Source organism: Cucurbita pepo, chromosome LG07 (genome assembly GCF_002806865.2).
Source record: "Cucurbita pepo subsp. pepo cultivar mu-cu-16 chromosome LG07, ASM280686v2, whole genome shotgun sequence".
Taxonomy (NCBI): domain Eukaryota; kingdom Viridiplantae; phylum Streptophyta; class Magnoliopsida; order Cucurbitales; family Cucurbitaceae; genus Cucurbita; species Cucurbita pepo.
In genome coordinates this window covers 2,434,087-2,452,978 of record NC_036644.1, presented here as the reverse complement: position 1 = coordinate 2,452,978, position 18,892 = coordinate 2,434,087, and the positions used below count along the sequence as shown (strand labels likewise).

Genomic DNA, 18,892 nt, shown 5'->3' with positions numbered 1-18,892 from the left:
TAACTACCTCAATAAGATATTTTTATCAAACACAATCCTAGGAACAAAAAGGAGTCTACACAATTAAGAGGGAAGCTTCAGCAAAACAAGAGCAATGTTAAGGTAATAAAGTTTAATCTTTATTGAGAAGAATAATTAATTCCAAATCCACATAGCTACTCAAGATCCGTGTGGTACAGTAATCACACCTCACAATAACAATTAAGAGAGTAAGCAAGCTTAATGATAGTAACCCATTTACTCAAGAGTACAAAACCAATTCTTGACAAAAAGAGGAGACATACTACACAAACTCCAGTCCACGCACAAAGCATCCAATTAATCAGCTCTCGACTGACCAGCTCGGGAGGAGAGAATAATGCCAACAATAAGTCCATAGAGAGCCAGTGCTTCGGCGAAAATTAGAATAAGAATCATCCCAACGAAAAGCTTAGGCTGCTGTGCATTGGCTCTGTAGAAGACAAGTATAAGTGATAAGTACATTTTACACCAAAAGGGTTCGAGAAAACAAAATAAGATAAATACCGGCAAGCTACTTGTTGCAAACTATTATGAACTCACACTTAATTTGTTCTACTCATAATACAAAAGGGTTCTGATTCTGAGTCTCATACAAATTCATTTGTGCAATACGTTTGAACACAAGTCTTCAGCAACACATTTCCACACCCAATATAAAAGCTTAAGCATAAGTTTCAAAATACAAAATAGATGCCTCTTAGACTTTGGCCATATCCATAACAAAAATTAACTTCATAGACCAAAACGAGTTCTTATGCTAATCTCCAAATGACAAGACCAGAATAGAATATCTGAAAATAAAAAAGACATGTAATATCAGGACTAAGATAGCACTTGAACTAGAGAAAAAAAATCCATGCACAGCTCCTAGAAACCCAGAAAAAAACGCTGGAACTCGATAAAATGGGCAATTAACAAACAGATTCAACCATGCGAAGATTATCGCACTACAACCAGAAACAAATTATTTGATTGGCACCAAACATACAGACCATAATCCACTAGAACATAATGTAATAACACTAAGACTAAAAATCTACAATACGAAGATTCTGAGGAGGGAATCTAAGAAAAAAGCAGAAAGAGATTGGTAGCATAAACGGGAACTAAATGTACGAATCAAGCGATAATCAGTGAAAAACAGTGAACAGACGGGAAAAATGGATGCACGACGACAATAAAACATCCCAAAACGTTAACAAAGAGTACCTAACACCAGCATCGCCGACGATCCCAATAGCCATGCCAGCAGATAGACCAGCAAGGCCACAAGCAAGCCCAGAGGAAAGATGCGCGTAGCCATCGAAGAGGTAATAAGATTTGGCCTTAGGGTTAATCCCCGTACTGATAATCACAGCAATAATAAGCCCATAAATACCCAAAACTCCAGCCATAACCACCGGCACAATCGACTTCATAACCAACTCAGGCCTCATTACTCCCATCGACGCAACTCCCACCCCACTCTTCGCCGTTCCGTAAGCAGCTCCCATACCTAATCGATTCAAAAACAACAAGAAACACCATCGCCATACAAATCAAAGATCCACACCCAGAAAACTCAAATTAAACGCATTCGTCAAACAATAACTCACAGGAGAAGACGAGGGCCGCAGCAGCGCCGAGGAAGCCGAAGAAGGGCGCCGTTTCATCGCCGCTGAAGGTTGACGACATCTTTTCTGTGTTCGACGGTGAAGATGAAGATGGTCTCCGATTGGATCAGATCTCTCTCTCTCCCCAGCCCTCTGAAATACTCACGCTATCACGAATTTACATTATTATTATTACTATTATTATATGCTTAGGAATAATACAATCGGGTCCTACATCTGGGCTTCCCACTGGGCCATATTTAGGCCCAATCAAGGGACATAATTGGGCCGCGAGCAGAATAAGATGTAAATAATGGGCCAATACTAGGCCCAATCTTGCCAGCGTGCCTGCCTGCACGTAATGCAACTCAATCATATCGTCATTTAATATTATTTTCAAAATAATCATTCAAACTTTATAAGCAGAACTTTTACAATATGTTCAAATGTTTTCAAAAAGTTACAAATAATAGAAGCTATTAAACTTTATACGACCATGAGATTCCTTTAAACGTCCCGACCGTAGATTAAGTTTAGAGCTACGAAGAATTTCTAATACTATCTGAACAATTAAGTTTCGAGCTACGGAGAATTCCTAGTACTATGTGAGCATCCGAGCACCATTCGCTTCGTTCCTATAATAGTTTAGCCTTTATAAATAATTGAATACCGGTAAAGACCGCATCATTTTTAGAAGGATACTAGCACGACAGACAATAAAGCGAAGCAAAAACTAGGAAGAACCAGTCACCGAGTCGGTCAATTCGATCGCATCGAGCTACCATTCACAAGTGACGAGATCAAAGTTATGTTCTTCTGCTAACAAAAGATACACAAAGAATGAATCATCATAAAAACAGACCATCAGATGGGTATTAAATTCAACTTTCCTGCTACTCACCAAACACCAGAAGGATTGTTGCACTGAGAATAAGAACTAAAGAACTGCAAATTGATGGATCAGTTGCATAAACACTGAATCTGAAGAAGAGTAAGAAATACAAAAGCACGCGTTTCTTTCTTGTCGTTTTCTTCTTTCGAGTTGACACGTTATTATAAAGACTAGGACGGGACTTCAAACCTTCAATTTATTGGAATAACACGATTGGAACATGCCCACGATCCTAAATGCATGATTTCATAATGGATATTGGCCTCGATTCACCGGGCCTACCTACTCACGCTAATAAGGTTGAAAGAAAGGCAGTAGATCCTTTCCTGACGATTCAACGTCAACTATGCTACTGCTACAACCTCAGATAGTTTCGTCTTCCTGTTCCGTCTCATTCATCGAGACATTATTTCTACACATTGTTCAATTTCCAAACTGATAGCCAACAACTAACCTTAACAACTTTAGGATTCATGAAGTTACAAAATCATATACAAATATGCAACAGCTACAATAAGTTGAGGATCTATCATTAGGCTAAAAGAAAGATACCTATTCATGGGTATGAGAGAAGCAACCTATAATCTGCAAACATAGCAACACAAAAAAATTGTAAACTGTAAAGTGAGCTGACAATAAAATTGCAAGAGAAAGGGGAAGGAAATGGTCACTACTTACAGTCGTGTCGGTCCGAACATTGCATTTGTATGTTCTTTCTTCCAAGTCGCATAAGCAGATAGATCTCATCCGGCTATACATCAGGAACAACAGAAGCACTGACAATGCAGTCTACAGTTTGATATCTCAACTATAACAATAGCCCTTATACTAAATGAGGACTTTGATATCAGAAAGTGTCACGATTAGAAACGAAAAATGGCCATGAAGGCTTCTTTAGTTAATCTATGGAAAAAAAACGACAGGTAAATTACAATATTCGAGCGAAATTTTGGTGAATAAATGAAAATTACTGTGATTGTTGTCAATGAAATAATTCTAAGCTGTACATGTGGAGAGGGGAAAGGAAGAAAAGAAAATGAAGCATAACCTAAGGTCCATCGCTAAAAACTGAAGGGCTTGATCTTGCACCTTTATAGTACAATGTGATGTTTTCTTCAACAGGCGCTCATATAACCGAAATGAGCAAGAAAAAGACACCTGGAGTGGGCCCGAAGAACGACATAAAATTAAGCCATGCTAAAAGAATTATACAGAATCAGGCTGTCGTTCGATGCCAATCATAATCACATTTAAACCCCACGTGCAAGTTATAATCATATTCGATCGCACAATCAAAATCTTGGTAGATCATGGAAACTCCACATCATGATTACACAAGCAGAAATGTCATACTTCTCAATTGCAGCTTCAGAAATTAAGGCGCACTGGAAATGTAAATCAGGCGTCAAGTTATGAGAAGCTTTCATGCCAAAATATACCTTGGAGTCTTCCCAGAATAAAATGAATAACTCGTAAGCGTGTCCTCTTGAGAAGCTCGTCAAGAAAGCCAGTTGATCGTTGGGACTATCACGCCTTCGTTATTGACCAAGAAAATAACGACAAATCCTCGGACTGTCATGAGTCCATTACTGGCTTCGTAGCCATATGCCTCTCTATTAATTTATCAACAAAAGCACGAATCTGCAAGTGCATAATCCAAGAAAAGCCAAGTCGACAGATAAGGAACAGAGCAGTGGAAAGACCAAAATGTAACAACAAAGTGCACTCAGTAAGCTATATACTGTAACTTATAAAAGAAGCTATAGATGGAAGCAAACCTTGTTCCTACGTTTGAAATCAAGAAACTCAGAAACAGTCATGCCTTTCTCTGCATCAGTAGCCTGTTCCATGACCTGATTTTTGTCGAAACTGGTTAAACATATGACATTTTATTCCAAAAAAAGAACAAAACACACATGTCCCGGTTGTTTCGGTGGAAGAATGTACTAGGGAATATGGAAATTACTAACCTTGGTTGCACTTTTCTTCATAATTGTCTTGTATCCATCCTTGTCAATTTTCCTTGCTTTGTAAAGGGGCATCAAGAGAGATGCAACATAATCAACTACGGCCTGCTTAATTCTGTCAGCCCCACGATGATGGTTTCTTAAAGGCTCCTTGTTGATCGTCACTTGTGATATCGAGCTTTCATTCGCTAATTGATCACTATTCCAAGTGGGTTTATTCCCAGCAGTGTTTGAATCCTCCTCGTCGTTTACATGAGCTGCAGCTGCTTGAGACCGCCATCTTTCAATTGCATGATAATCTTTCATTCCAACACTGCCAGCTGTATCAACCCATGCTTTCGTGTATATACTGCTATCCACAGGGGCACTTTCACCGGAGTGCTCCCTGAAGTTTAATTGGCTAACAATCTCATTTGAATGGCTCCTTTGCGAAAGGTTATCTGCAGACATCCGTGAACTTTCAAGATTAACACAAGCAGCAGAAAATTCCACAGACCAGTTCCTGACCCTGCAATTCCTTGAATCTATTTCTGATATACAATCCTGTCTTCCTAGCACACTGCCAGACAATTTCCTTTTAGACTCGCACTCATCCATTTGTGCGCAATGCTCCTTTCGAGCAAATTTGTGAAAGGAAGGGATTTTAGGGAGCTGCAATGCACACTTAGCTTCAGAAGATGCATACGCCTGCAGTGTGAAAATCACCAAGTCAGTCTAAAGCAGTCATAACATGCAATCAGGAATGACATTCACAAATCTCCTATAAACCAGGTTAACAAATTTGAATTCCAGTAAGATTGAAATCAGTGATACAAATAGACTATCTGAATACAGTTTCAAGATCCTATATAACATAAGCTTGCCAAATAGACTATCTGAATACAGTTTCAAGATCCTATATAACATAAGCTTGCCAACTTTTGTGATCACTTAAAAAATTATCTTAATGAGATTACAGAAACTCTGCAGCATCCCTCCATAGATAAGTTATAAAAGTCACATCATGCCTCGAAACTAGCACAAGATTCCTGTCACTAGTGAAACAGAAACCAACGTTGATATGTTCGAAGTAAGATTTTATTTAACAAGCTATATAGCATCAAGGCCATGTCAATTTGCATAAGGTGTACGTAAAATGACTTAGTGCTACTTCATTTAGTCCATATTCACACCAACGAATTAAAATATTTCACTGAAGTGAAAACTATATAACGTGGCAAGGATCCATGGTGATACTTCCCATTAATATTATTAGGACCTGAAGTGACGTAGCCCATGAGGACTAACTGTTATTGCAAGGACATACCAAGGAAGACTCGTTACAAACACGGTGACTAAAACATTCAATAAAAAGAAGATTAAAAGATAACCTTCGCAGCTGCAAGTGCTGCTGCACGTGCTGCCTCAGCAACAGCAAAGGCAGCCTCCTCTTCTTCTGTCATAGCAATGTTGTTGTCTTCCATTTCTGCATCCTGCTTTCCTAATGAACCCCTTGACCTTGATGAACTGATATCTGATTTTGATGAATTTTCCATTTCTAATTTCAATTGTTTGCTATTATCATTTTTCGTATTGACATCAGAAGGCAAGTGAATTGTAGAAGTCTGCAAATTGCCTCTACTATCCAGTGTACTGTTGTTTGCATGCAAAGGAGGTCTCCCAGAAGAATCTTTATTAGATTTCCTCTTCAATGATTCTACAGTAGAAACCGACTTTGAGAGTTTTAACCCCCCATGAGCAGCTTTTTCTTTACGGAAAACTTCAAGCCAAATGCTAACCAACTGACTCGCAATGGCGCGAATGTCACGGCTTGTATGCACACATACCTTTTCTTTGACCGTTTTACCTATGCCTACACCAATTGTTGGCAAAGGCAACATATAGTAAATTCCCTTCACCAACCATATTAATTTCTATTTAAACACACACACACACAAACAAGAATTAACTTCTACTCAAAAGTACGAGCTTAACATGACAACCTAAAAACATGCATAAGAAAACAAATAATAGCACATTGATACCAAAAATAAACAAAGTCTTGTTTACTTTAAACATAAACATTATCAAAGAGCTGCATTGGTTAGCTACAAAATTCTCAAATAGTTGAAGAGAGGTTTTTTATTTTTTAAAAAGAGAGAGAGAGGGAGAGAGAGGAAAGAAAGGAAGAAAGAAAGAAGAAAGATATACAAAGCAACTCAAAAGAGCAATAACATACCACAGCTGAACAGAAAGATATACCTGATAAGCGAACTGCAAGTAGATCAGTTGAAACTAGCACAAGAATACGAACACACTGCCGAAGAAGTTGAGTCCCATCCTTCCCCATTGAGTCCTATAATCAATTATAGGCCAAAATTTTAAAGGCTGATAACATTAATAAATGATAATGTTAAGAGATAAATGATTAAGAGACAAAACAACATCAAAAAAAAGATTATATTGAGATTCCTTAGAATATTAAAAAAACAAAAAAAAAAACAAAAAAAAAAAAAAGGTTTAGGCATTACCAGAATCCATGAGTTGAGAACTGTAAGACCTTCTTTGGTCCCTGCGAAGGACTTCAATGTCTCAACAGGGAGTTTCAACAACTCTTTTGCGACATGCAATCTCCCTGCAGTCGTTTTCGCACTAGAAAACAAGTCTTGAAGTAAGGCTTCTTTGGCACAATCCATAGAATTTTTGTAGAGAGCATCAGAGATCTTAACATCATCGAGTCGTGTAATTACGTCCCCAACCTCATCATTCTCACACTCAGACTGCCTCTGAGCAGCTTCCATTGCCTCTACTTCTGCTGTATAATCATAACCAGTGCTCAATACATCAATCATGCGTACAGCCTCTCTTAGACCACTCATCATTGCACCCCCAACAGTGTCAGGATGCTCCTTGCATGTAGCTTCACCAGCAAAAAACAAACAGTTTTCAACAGGCCTGGCTAAAATGTCATAGTCCTCTCCAGACGCACCAACAGCAACATAGGAGTAAGCACCATAACTAAACGGATCTCTTCCCCAATCAGTTACCACAGATGCAACTGGGTCAGGCACCACAGCTTCTCCAAAAAGTTTGCGAAGAACCATTAATGCATGGCTTATGTTATCGGAAGAGCTCATGTATTGCCTCTCCACAGCCGCCTGACCAACCACTAGCGCAATGAGAACGGGAGCACCAACTGTTTTTCTTACATTCCAAAACATGAAACACTGCCCCCTCCACTTTGTTTCCTCTGCAGTTGCCCCAAAATAATCCACAGAGTCATCCCAGAAAACTTCTGGAAATTCAAGAACAATTTTGTTCAGAACTCCAAAACCAAGGCGCTGGATGGACAGACGCTTCCATTCAGGCAATGGTGGGGAAAACTTAATAGATTCTGCTTTCAAACACCCAAGAGGCACAGTAATAAGGACAGCATCTCCAAGAAACTCACATCCATTGGTTGTGGAAACTTTTACCTTCGCACATTGTTTTACATTCGACCCAATATCAGTGGTGCTGTAAGAAATATCGGCCACAACATGGTTTAGGTGAATATTGAGTCCTCCACCAAGAGACTCAACAACAGTGCTATAACCCCCTTTGATCATACAATGAGCTCCTCCAAAACCTCCATAAAGATCATCCTGGTTCCAATGAGGAAGCGATACTTTCTTCAGCATAGCAGCACAACCATACTCCAAGTTAGCCAAATGCCAGTTCATAACTCGCCTCTCAAAGGGACTCAAAACTTCTTCCTCAGAACGAACATCCATTCCCAATCGAGCCATGCGTCGTCGCTTAAGGGCATATTCTAAACCCTCCTCAAGAGACATGGTCATTGCATGCTCCCCTCTTTGTGCAACAAGCAACACCATGTCATCAAGAAGACTATTATATTCTGCTTCCAAAGCTTCATCAATGTCTACCGGAACTTTTTTGCATGTAACGATATCATAGAGAGGACAGTCACTATTTAACACAGTCAACTCAAGGCCCAATTGAGTGCAAATCAATGAAGAAGGATCAGGTCTTCTTTCAGTTGCAACATCAGCCTCTACTCCTGTAATAATACTTGCACCAAGATCTACAGGAACCGAAAGAGAGGAGCGATCTGTATAAACACGACCTCCTAATCTATTCCTGGCTTCAAGTACGTTGACAGTAAAGCCCTGACGATGCAAGTGCTTGGCAGCAGTCAAGCCAGCAGGGCCAGCTCCAATAACAATTACCTTTTTTCTGACTTCTGAATTACTCTGCTGTTGTTCATCACCCCCTACACACTCATTAGAGGAGCCAATTGGGTGCCAACCATTACTTGAATGATGAGCTAAATGGGCGGCAGCTTCACCTGGAACATCAATACCTACCAATTTTCCCGGTGAAGGATCATGAGTACCATACTCCAAGTCATGTACCAATTCTTGTTCGTGTTCCGCAAATTTTTGCAACTCCAGATTATTTGCAGTCACAAGGTCTCTTCCTTCAGTGTCTTCTGGTAGTTCACAGCCAGCTGAAACACTGTTCTTGGCATTAGAAGCATCAGAATTTTTAACCATGGCAGAAATGCCTTCCTCAGAATCAGCAGCTGAAGCAACACTAATGTCTCCAACTTTCTTTTCTCCCCGTTCACAATCATACTTGAAGCCAGATTCTGATTTGGCTTTTTCAGAAGCAATTCCCGCATTTATATAACCCTGTCAATTTCATTAGAAATTACTACTCTGAGAAATAAAAGCCTCCAAAATAGAATGACATAAGAAACTATTCATTGAGGAAAATGAATGAAAAAACAATCTAACTGATCCATAAAAAAAACACAAGTCAATACTCTATAACCTGTCCTAACTTACACGAAGATTAAGAAACGCATAGATCTCCCTAATAAGGGAAAAATGTGTTGGTTCATCCACAGAGGGAGTATCAGTGATCCCACAGTCAACGAGATGTAAAATGCGAGTAACATCTTTACACCAAAGGCCCAGGATCTGATTCCTGCAAGGAGATGCATTTTAAATATCGTTGAACAATTAAAACATAGATGAAAGAGTATCAATTAAATTCAAATATACACTATTTCATCTCCATTCCAGCACCAATTCAATATGCATGATCCAAACTCCAGAAATCTATTTGGAGAAAACATAATTGCTGGGAGAGTGACAATTCTTCCAATGACAATATTACTTGGAGAACTCAGCACTTCCCCCTTAGTTTATAATAATATTTTTTCATTCGCTGGAAGTAATGTTCCTTCCAAATCTTCATTCCCCTTCGCATATCCATGCAAGGCCAACGTGTATAAGATACACATAATAGCAACCTTCATGATACAGCAGAAAACAGTACAAACTTGCAATATTCCCTTTTTACAGTAATTGCCAAACAAGACTGGCATAGACTTGAACATACATGAATAACAAAGAAGATTGAAATTTTTTATTGATCATTAAAGTTAATGGGACTTAGCACACCATCCAGTAACTAACCATAAATGTATTATTAAAACAACAAAACTGTCGAAAAAGGCAACAAAAAACTGCAACTCAACATCATATTATTCAGTATTAGACAAAATTCAAGGTGTCTGATTCTGGATATAGTTCCATAATTGCACACGCCATGGTGAAGAAAAGCATAAAGAAAAGGCAATAGAAAAAATATAACCGACACAAAACAAGGCACAGAAAAAAAAATCCTATCCAAAATAAAGTGACATAAAAAAACAAGGCATGTAGTACTACAAGGATTAAGTGACTAATACCTGCACGCTAAGTACTCTTGAAGCCCACCTTTTCTCTTAAGCACTTCCTTAAATTTAATCTTCTCAAGTAGGCTAACTGCATGAGCCTTAAGCCCTGCAGACACAGCAGCTCTACCCCCGGTTTCCGCCTCCGTAAAAGTTGTTGATGTAGAATCCCTTCTTGATCTAAAAGAATAGTCACTATCAACTGCACGCTCATTAAGCAAAACCTCCCAATCAATATCTCCTTCATAAGCCATGTCATCACGTCTAGGCTTCTTTGTCTTGCGCACAACACGTTGCAAAGCTGAAAGCTTTAAATCTTTTTCACTTCCAGGAGCTGATATTACATCCTCAATGTCATTATCATCTGGAGTCAAAGACCCAGGAGAAGATACCTTGACATCTTTATCAGCAGGTATATTATTATTTGGACCATCTACCTCTACAGAAGCCTTGGCTGGTTGACCATCTGATATCATACTGCAATTCCCAACTGGGCAGACAGCAGTTGAATCTGAAATCCTATGAGAGATCAGAGCATTTTCATTCTGCACAGAACCAACTTTAGTATTCCGCTCGTCAGTACCAGTATCTAAATTACCAGAGTCACAGCAAGTTTTATCCGCTTTCATCGACTCGAAGGCTGCCAACAATTCAAGATTGGAGAGTGTAGTTCCTTCGGAAGAAGGATTAGAAATCTTTAATTTTTTAGTAGATTTACAGAATCCTTTGGAATAACTTTCACAAACATTGGCGGAGTTAGGCAATTCATCATAATGTATATCAAGTGATCTGTCTTTTCCTTCGCAATCTACACCTGAAGTTGTTTTAGACAAAGCGACTGTGGACTCATGGGCCATCACGTCACAAAAATCTCCATTGGAAACACCCCCACAAAGGCCATTGTTTTCATTTGCCTGTTCTAGGGCATGACAAGAATTGTGCATATTTTCATTAAGATGACTTTTACCTAGCCCCATCGTATCGCCACATGAACAATGTTTTAGTCCATTCTTGGTTTCACAGGAGACCTTCCTTTCCAGCGACTGGAAATTGTCCCCAAATTGAATATGACTAAAGTTTTTGCCATCTTCATCAGCAACTACGTTTGGTATGCATGGTTTGATGTCAGCATTATCATAATTATTTACACCGCATTGAATTTCTTCTCGGTCTCCTTCAACCCCTTGGCATTGTCCTAGACCAGGATTACGATTTTCTCTACCGTAACAGGAACAGGATATTAAATATGGCCTAGTAAGTTCAGAATCTGATTTTTTGACAACCTGATCCAACTTAGCAGAAGAACTAGAACTCACTACAGGGTAGGTTTCTTGATCCCCAGATAAAACTCTAGAAAAGTTACTCAATTTATCTTCTGAAGTCTCAGCCTTGCATTCCGGTTTACATGTTGTCGATACCAATGATTTCCCAGTTGAACCAGATTGAATCTTTTGGGCAAATGCTGACAATGAATCATCCAACTGTTCGTCAAAAGAGCAATTAGAACTTCTCCTCCTAGAGGTACCTGTCTCCATGTGTTTTAATTCAAAATCAGGTGTTTCACACACCGTTTCTGCATCAATCTTTGAAGATGGATCAGACCCTTCACGGCCCATTGATTCACTATTTTCTGGTCTAAAACTCAAGTCTAAATCCCCTCGTCCTCTGCATGCGTTCGATATCGGATCTGATGATTCTGCCCGACTAAAACCAGAACTCTGTTCCTTAGATGTTCCGAACCCGCTAACCTTCTTAGGACGCCTCAACTTCTTTCTGAAACTTGCTAAAGTATCATCCATCCCCCCAAAGTCCTCCTCTTGCACCGGCAACTTCGCTACTTTCTTGTCAACCATCTTGTCTCTTTCACCGCCAAAATCTACACCTACCTTATTCTTCATGGAGTTTCGTGATCTCTTCAACTTCAGCAGAGATCCAATAGGCTCGTCATCATCTGAGTCAAACCCACCCTCCTTGGGCTTCGTTCTTTTCCTAAAACCAGACTTCTTATTGTCTCCCTCCATCTTCTCAATCCCACATTCAATAAATTACCAGCAAATCTTGATGGTGCAACGCTAACCCAGCTTGAGAAAACATGCAATCAAGCAATAATCCGAAACACATCCCATCAATTTCCACCTCTCTCTCATCAAAAACCAAAAATTCAAAGAACCCGTATGGGAAATAACTCCACAACCATTGGCCGCCGAACTCCACAAAATAAGACGCTAATCCAAACAGAGCCTACACCCGAGAAGATGAAAAAACGTTCAGATAACCAAAAAAAAAAAACACCCTAATTCATGCATCCTCAACTCGTAATACAAATTTAAATAAAATTTTAAAAAAAAAAAAAAAATTCTACCGCGAATATCAGAAAGAGTAGCCTCCTAAGCCGACGAATACCAAAATAACAAAACCGTAATGCAATAAGAGACGAAAGAAAACACGCATCTAGGGTTTGTAACGGCATTGCTGATAAACAGGAAAAAAGAAACACAACGTCGGTGGGGGAAAGAGGAGCGGACCTTAAAGCTCGTCTATGGAAGCATTCGAGAATTGTTGAGAGGAAGAAGAAGAGAGTGAGGTGCGCACGTTAGCGTCGCCGGTGGTGAGAGTGACCGTCGGCTCTGAGAAGTGCGCCGCCAGCGGGATGGGGGAGGAAAAACCTTCGCTGTTGCGGGGGAGAAAAAACTAAGGAAAAAATAATAATAATTAAAAATATGAAGAAAAAAATAAATAAATCCAAAACGACAAAACTATGGGCCAAAACGACAGGTGCACTGAAGGGAAGTGGTGAGACGGAGGCCACTCGGCAGGTTTTCTTTTTATATTTTTTTTAGAATGAATAATTTAAATTACAACAAAAAAAAATTATAATTTATGTTGTTATAATTATAAGTCTCAAACAAGTATAATTATTAATTTATAGTTTTAATTAATGACACGAGTATAGATTGTCGTTTAATCCCGAACTCCATAAATGATTGGTAATGAGTTGGCCCGAAACCCGAGAGTAGAATCACACTACTTTGATCTTAAACCCATTTAGAAAAGACGTTCGGGTCATGAACATGCAAGAAGATCAGTTGGGGTTGACACCTGAACCCGTAAAAAGAATGGTCGATCCGTTTGGTTCTCAATACTAGAGAAGAGGAGGATTTAGAACGAAGTTGGCGTTTTTATCCATTCAATACCGATATTGAGAATTAGCATGATTTTTTGCCGTTTCAATATTAAGATACGCTAAACGACAGTAAGCTGAAATAACTCGTGTCGTTTTTTGTTTTATGCTAGATTCTTTTGTCGTTTTTTGTCATATTTATGAAAACGGTAGCTACAATTAAGTCATTTATCTAGATTTTTTTTGTCGGGACTCTAATAATTACGCTAAAAAACAAATTAAATAATACTATTCACTAAATCAAATAACGGTAGATTTTGTTTTGAACACCAATTATTTACTATCGTCAACGTCCAATGTAAAAAACTACCATAAACCCTAAAATATACATGCACACTTTTCATCAACGATCAACGAGGATTTCAAACACCGACTAATGACTACCCACTAGAAACTACCGATCAACAACGAATCTGAACATTGATCAACGATAGTTTCAATGCTATCGAACAACGACTAACGACTAACGACCATCGACGTTCTAAAAAAAAATGTACACAGTATATATACTATATATGACATTAATTATATCAAAAGCATATAATATAATATATTACTTAATTAAACTATATTCAAATTGACAACGACACGTGTTGAGACGGTCAGGCATGACTCTCATGAATGTAACCTAAATGCCATCATAGCAGTAGTTGCAGTAAGCCAGTCAGAATTTTCAACCAATGGTTATTTTTTAATTAAAAATAAATAAAAAATCTCTTTTTCAACGCACAATTAATATATATTTATTATCATTAGCTAACCGACGTCGTTTGTCTTTATATCATTTACAGGCATTATTAAATGCCCTCTTTAACCCTCTCCACCTTCAGAAGTAAATGCCCACTTTAACCCTATGTACGTAGTAATTAATAGTAGGTTAAAAAATATTTAACCATTTACCTCTAATTATTTAGTTTTTTTATTAATATATTTTTAAAAATTAAAATATTAAATATATTTTTTAAAATGATTCACGTGCCTCCTAAAAAAATTTATGTGTGGTCACCCGCCGTAGAATTTAAGCATAAAGTTCTTATGAATTGAGCTACCGAAAAAGAACGTGCACATTGTTGATATATGTAACGATTTTCTATTTTTTTAAACTTTTATAACATATTTCATTATCGGGATCTCTCATTCAGATGTGACGTCGGTTCATTAATGTACTTCTCATTTACTGAGTGTTGCAGTCACTAACATCTATTGTACGACCATCGAACCAAGCTCATTACTCGTTCAAGTGAATCTTTGAATCGCTAAAAGCAAAAAAAAAAAAAAATTAAAAAATTAAAAAATTAAAATAATTTATCAATGCCAAAAACATAATTTAATAAGTGAAGCTCCAAAATTAAAGTGCTACGATTGGATGAACTATTAGTGACGTGACAAAATAAACAACACTGTAAAATTATCTTTATTGACAACGTTTAAATACACGTAGAAAGTGGATAATTTAAGACTATACAGATAAATTAATTATTATTGTCATGGGCCGGTTTACTGTACAAAATTGTCGCTTTCTTGTAGCCACAATTGGTCCAATTTTCTTGCTGATAATAGTAATAAACGGAGATCACGTCCGAACCAGAGCGATCCTCAAATTATGATGAATAAAAAAGCTTTAAAAAATTAAAATTAATATTTATACGAACAAGGTGTACCTATATTTGCTGTAATTTATGCTTTACTTTGAGCAATTTTATGTTAGATGATATTCTAGAAACTTTTCTGAGCATATGAGTGAGGACAAATTATGCTGTAACAACTCATGTTGATATGTGAGAACAGTGTTCACACTTAAAGAGCGAGGTATATGTAAGATCCCACGTCGGTTGGGTAGGAGAACGAAACATTTTTTATAAAGGTGTGGAAACCTCTCCATAGCAAACGCGTTTTAACAACTTTGAGGAAATTTCAAAAGGAAAGCTCAAAGAGGACAATATTTGCTAGCGGTGAAATTTAGGGTCGTAACAAATAGTATCAAAGTCAGACATCGGGCGATGTGCCAACGAGAAGGATGAGTCCCGAAGGAGGGTAGATTAGGGGTCTCACATTGATTGGAGAAGGAACAGGACGCTCGCCTCAAAAGGGGTGGATCGTGAGATCCCACGTCGGTTAGGAAGGAGAACGAAACATTCTTTATAAAGACGTAGAAGCCTCTCATTAGCAGACTCATTTTAAAAACCTTGAAGGAAATTCAAAGAGAACAATATTTACTAGCGGTGGATTTGAGTCGTTACAGTCTAGATAGCATGACCACGCGACGGGTCATCGAGATTCCAAATCATATACATGGATCATAAATTATTTTAATTTTAATTTTTTTTAATTTTTGGATTTGTTTTGAAAGCTATAAATTCTGTTTGGATCGAATCGGTGACATTTGACCAGTGTTCTATGCCACCGACAACTTCACTCTAATTGTATGCAACAACCAACGAGCTGTCGAATCAGATTCCACTATCAACTTGCTGTCATTTAAGATTAAAGTTTCTGTTTATTATTTTTGTTCAGACACAGATTCGCCAAACTTTTTTTATTTATAAAATACAATAAATTTTATAAAAATTATGAATTCATCTTTTTTCCCAAAAATAATAATAATAATAAATAAAATTAATATTTAATTTGACGTCTTTAAAAATGTTTAACTGTGAGAGTCCGAGGTTGGTTGAGGAGGAGAACGAAACACTCTTTTATAAGAGTGAAAACCTTTCACTATTAGACGCGTTTTAAAGCCTTGAGGGGAGCCCGAAAGGGAAAGCCCAAATAAAACAATATGGTTGGATCTAGGGTGTTACAAATGATATCAGAGCCAGACACTAAACTATGTGTCAGTGAGGAGGCTCTTCCTCAAAGAGGGGTAGACATGAGACAATGTACCAGTAACGACGCTGGGCCCAAAAGGGTAGATTTGACGGGGGTCCCACATTGATTAGAGAAAGGAAAGAGTACCAACGAGAACCCTGGGCCTCGAAGGGGGTGGATTGTGAGAGTCCCACATTGGTTGGAGAGGAGAACGAAACACTGTTTACAAGGGGTATGAAAACCTTCCTCAGGGGCTCAAAGAGAGTGGATTGTGAGAGTTCCACGTTGGTTGGGGCTCTTCATAAAGCCCAAAAACGACCATATCTGCTAGCGGTGAATCTGGACCCACAAGACAAACTTTAAAATTGAATAAATGAAAATGTTGCTAATAAATAAAAATAACAATAAAAAAACTTTATTTGTATTAATTCATTGTTTGTCACGTCAATGTTATTTTAACATATAAATATAAAACTACATTTCCTTATTTTCCTCGAATTTTAACATACAAAATCCACCAATTAATTAATTACCGAATTAATTTCTCTATAATATCTCCTTCGGAAAGTTTTTTGAAAATTAAATAAATTAAAAAACAACCAGACTTTATTTAATATATTTCTTAAAGAAACAATCTTTGGCGGAATTTGGAGTTGCCATGGAAAAGTCGATAATGACCTTGTACGATGTGTTGAGAGAGGCATCATTTTCGTTGTGAACAGGAACCCAAAATGGTAATTTCAAATTACCGCTTGAAATCGTGGCGGGTATTAAGAAACGGAGCAAATTCAAGCCACCTACTTCTCTGCAACAATGCTCCTCCAATTTATTCTCTTCGCTCAATTCACCCTCTTCACTCCGCCGTCGCCGCTGCACGCCGACGGCGGCGGCCGGTGGGAGCTTCTGCAAAACGACGTCGGAGTTTTGCCAATGCACATGCAGTTACTTCACAGTGACAGAGTCGTTATCTTTGACAGAACCGACTTCGGCACCTCGAATTTACCGTTACCGGAAGGGAAATGCCGAATGGATCCAAACGACGTCGCTTTGAAACTTGATTGTACTGCTCATTCTCTCGAATACGACGTCGCTTCCAACACATTCCGGCCACTCATGGTTCAGACGGATGTTTGGTGCTCCTCTGGCGCCGCCGCGAGCGACGGAACTCTGGTTCAGACGGGTGGATTCAACGACGGTGATCGGAGAGCGAGAGTCTTTAAGCCGTATCCTAATGGCTCCGATTGGGAGGAGATTCCTTTTGCACTAAACGTCCGCCGGTGGTACGCGACGAACCACATTCTGCCCGACGGCCGGCAAATTGTAATCGGCGGACGGCGGCAATTCAGCTACGAATTTTTCCCGAAAATCGGCGGCGCTTCCAGGGCGTATAGCATTCCGTTCTTGGCTGAGACGAACGATCAATTCATCGAAAATAATTTATATCCGTTTGTATTTTTGAATGTCGACGGAAATTTGTTCATTTTCGCAAACAATCGGTCAATTTTGTTTGATTACGCGCGGAATAAGGTGATCAGGAATTTTCCGGCGATTCCCGGCGGCGATCCACGGTGTTACCCGAGCACCGGCTCCGCCGTGCTCCTCCCGTTGAAGAATTTACATGCGGCGGCGATTGAAGCAGAGGTTTTGATTTGCGGCGGCGCTCCAAAGGGAGCTTATAATAGAGCCATGAATCGAATCTTCGTTCGAGCTTTGAATTCGTGCAACCGAATTAAAATAACAGATTCGAACCCTCAATGGGTTGTGGAAACAATGCCAATGAATAGGGTAATGGGGGACATGATTTTGCTTCCAAACAGTGACGTTTTAATTATCAATGGTGCCAGGTCAGGAACTGCCGGGTGGGATAACTCTCGCGATCCGATTTTGAGCCCGATCGTGTATCGACCCACTGACCCAATTGGTTCGAGGTTTCGGTTGCTTAACCCGAGTACGATCCCTCGTCTTTATCATTCAACAGCAGTGCTGCTTCGCGATGGTCGTGTTTTGGTTGGTGGGAGCAATCCAAATGTATATTATAACTTCACAGGCGTGCCGTTCCCAACCGAGTTGAGATTAGAAGCATTTTCCCCACCATATTTGGATCCCAAATGTGAAAATCTACGACCAAAAATCTTATCGCCGTCGTCTCAAACCACTGTGAGATACGGACGACCGTTGACTATTCGATTCAATGTCAACATCACCAGTGGTGTGAGATTGGATACAGTGGCAGTGACAATGATCGCACCACCATTCAACACGCATTCGTTCTCCATGAGTCAACGATTGTTAGTGATCGGCGGCGAGTATGTGACCAAAGTGAGAAATGTCGCTGCGACGTGGGATGTCCACATTAGCATGACAAAGTCGAGTACCATCGCTCCACCGGGGTATTATCTCGTGTTTGTAATTCATCGTGAAATTCCAAGCAAGGGCATTTGGATCCGAATTGTGTAAGGGCAAAAAGGAGATACAAGAAAAGGCTTTATGGTATTTAGACATGCATGGCAGAATTTCTAACGTTGTCATAGCTTGATTTAATTAAAGTTATTATTATTTTAATTTTCCTTTTTTTATATATATGACGTAATATATATTTAATAAAATTTCAGATTTTTTTTGTTATATATATATATATATCGAGGAAATTTTAAATTTTAAATTTTTATATATGACGTAATATATATTAAAAAAAAGTGAACTAGT

At 38.7% G+C, this 18,892-nt stretch overlaps 3 protein-coding genes across 4 annotated transcripts; 1 reads left to right on the top strand and 2 right to left on the bottom strand.

Moving 5' to 3' along the window:
• Positions 1 to 97: 97 nt before the first annotated feature.
• Positions 98 to 1,806, bottom strand: LOC111798272 (V-type proton ATPase 16 kDa proteolipid subunit). The gene is made up of 3 exons (XM_023681320.1): positions 1,617 to 1,806; positions 1,231 to 1,516; positions 98 to 451 (listed from the first exon to the last, which is right to left on the bottom strand). The coding sequence occupies exons 1-3, from the start codon at positions 1,693 to 1,695 to the stop codon at positions 319 to 321; spliced, it is 498 nt and encodes a 165-aa protein (XP_023537088.1). The 5' UTR covers positions 1,696 to 1,806; the 3' UTR covers positions 98 to 318.
• A 1,562-nt stretch (positions 1,807 to 3,368) lies between these two features.
• LOC111798268 (lysine-specific histone demethylase 1 homolog 3-like) lies at positions 3,369 to 12,881 on the bottom strand. 2 transcript variants are annotated; one of them, XR_002815679.1, is made up of 10 exons: positions 12,723 to 12,881; positions 10,213 to 12,438; positions 9,302 to 9,443; positions 6,983 to 9,145; positions 6,714 to 6,807; positions 5,843 to 6,324; positions 4,476 to 5,159; positions 4,284 to 4,358; positions 3,945 to 4,146; positions 3,369 to 3,663 (listed from the first exon to the last, which is right to left on the bottom strand). XR_002815679.1 is itself a non-coding variant. In XM_023681317.1 (9 exons), exons 2-9 carry the CDS (start codon positions 12,216 to 12,218, stop codon positions 4,081 to 4,083), a joined length of 5,712 nt encoding a protein of 1,903 aa, XP_023537085.1. In that variant the 5' UTR covers positions 12,219 to 12,438; positions 12,723 to 12,881; the 3' UTR covers positions 3,369 to 4,080. The 2 variants fall into 2 exon arrangements, 1 of the variants encoding a protein (XP_023537085.1); XM_023681317.1 differs by having other exon boundaries at positions 3,369 to 4,146.
• Positions 12,882 to 16,999: 4,118 nt separating this feature from the next.
• On the top strand, positions 17,000 to 18,679 carry LOC111798771 (aldehyde oxidase GLOX-like). The gene has a single exon (XM_023682097.1). The coding sequence runs from the start codon at positions 17,000 to 17,002 to the stop codon at positions 18,641 to 18,643; it is 1,644 nt and encodes a 547-aa protein (XP_023537865.1). The 3' UTR covers positions 18,644 to 18,679.
• The last annotated feature ends 213 nt before the right edge of the window (positions 18,680 to 18,892 follow it).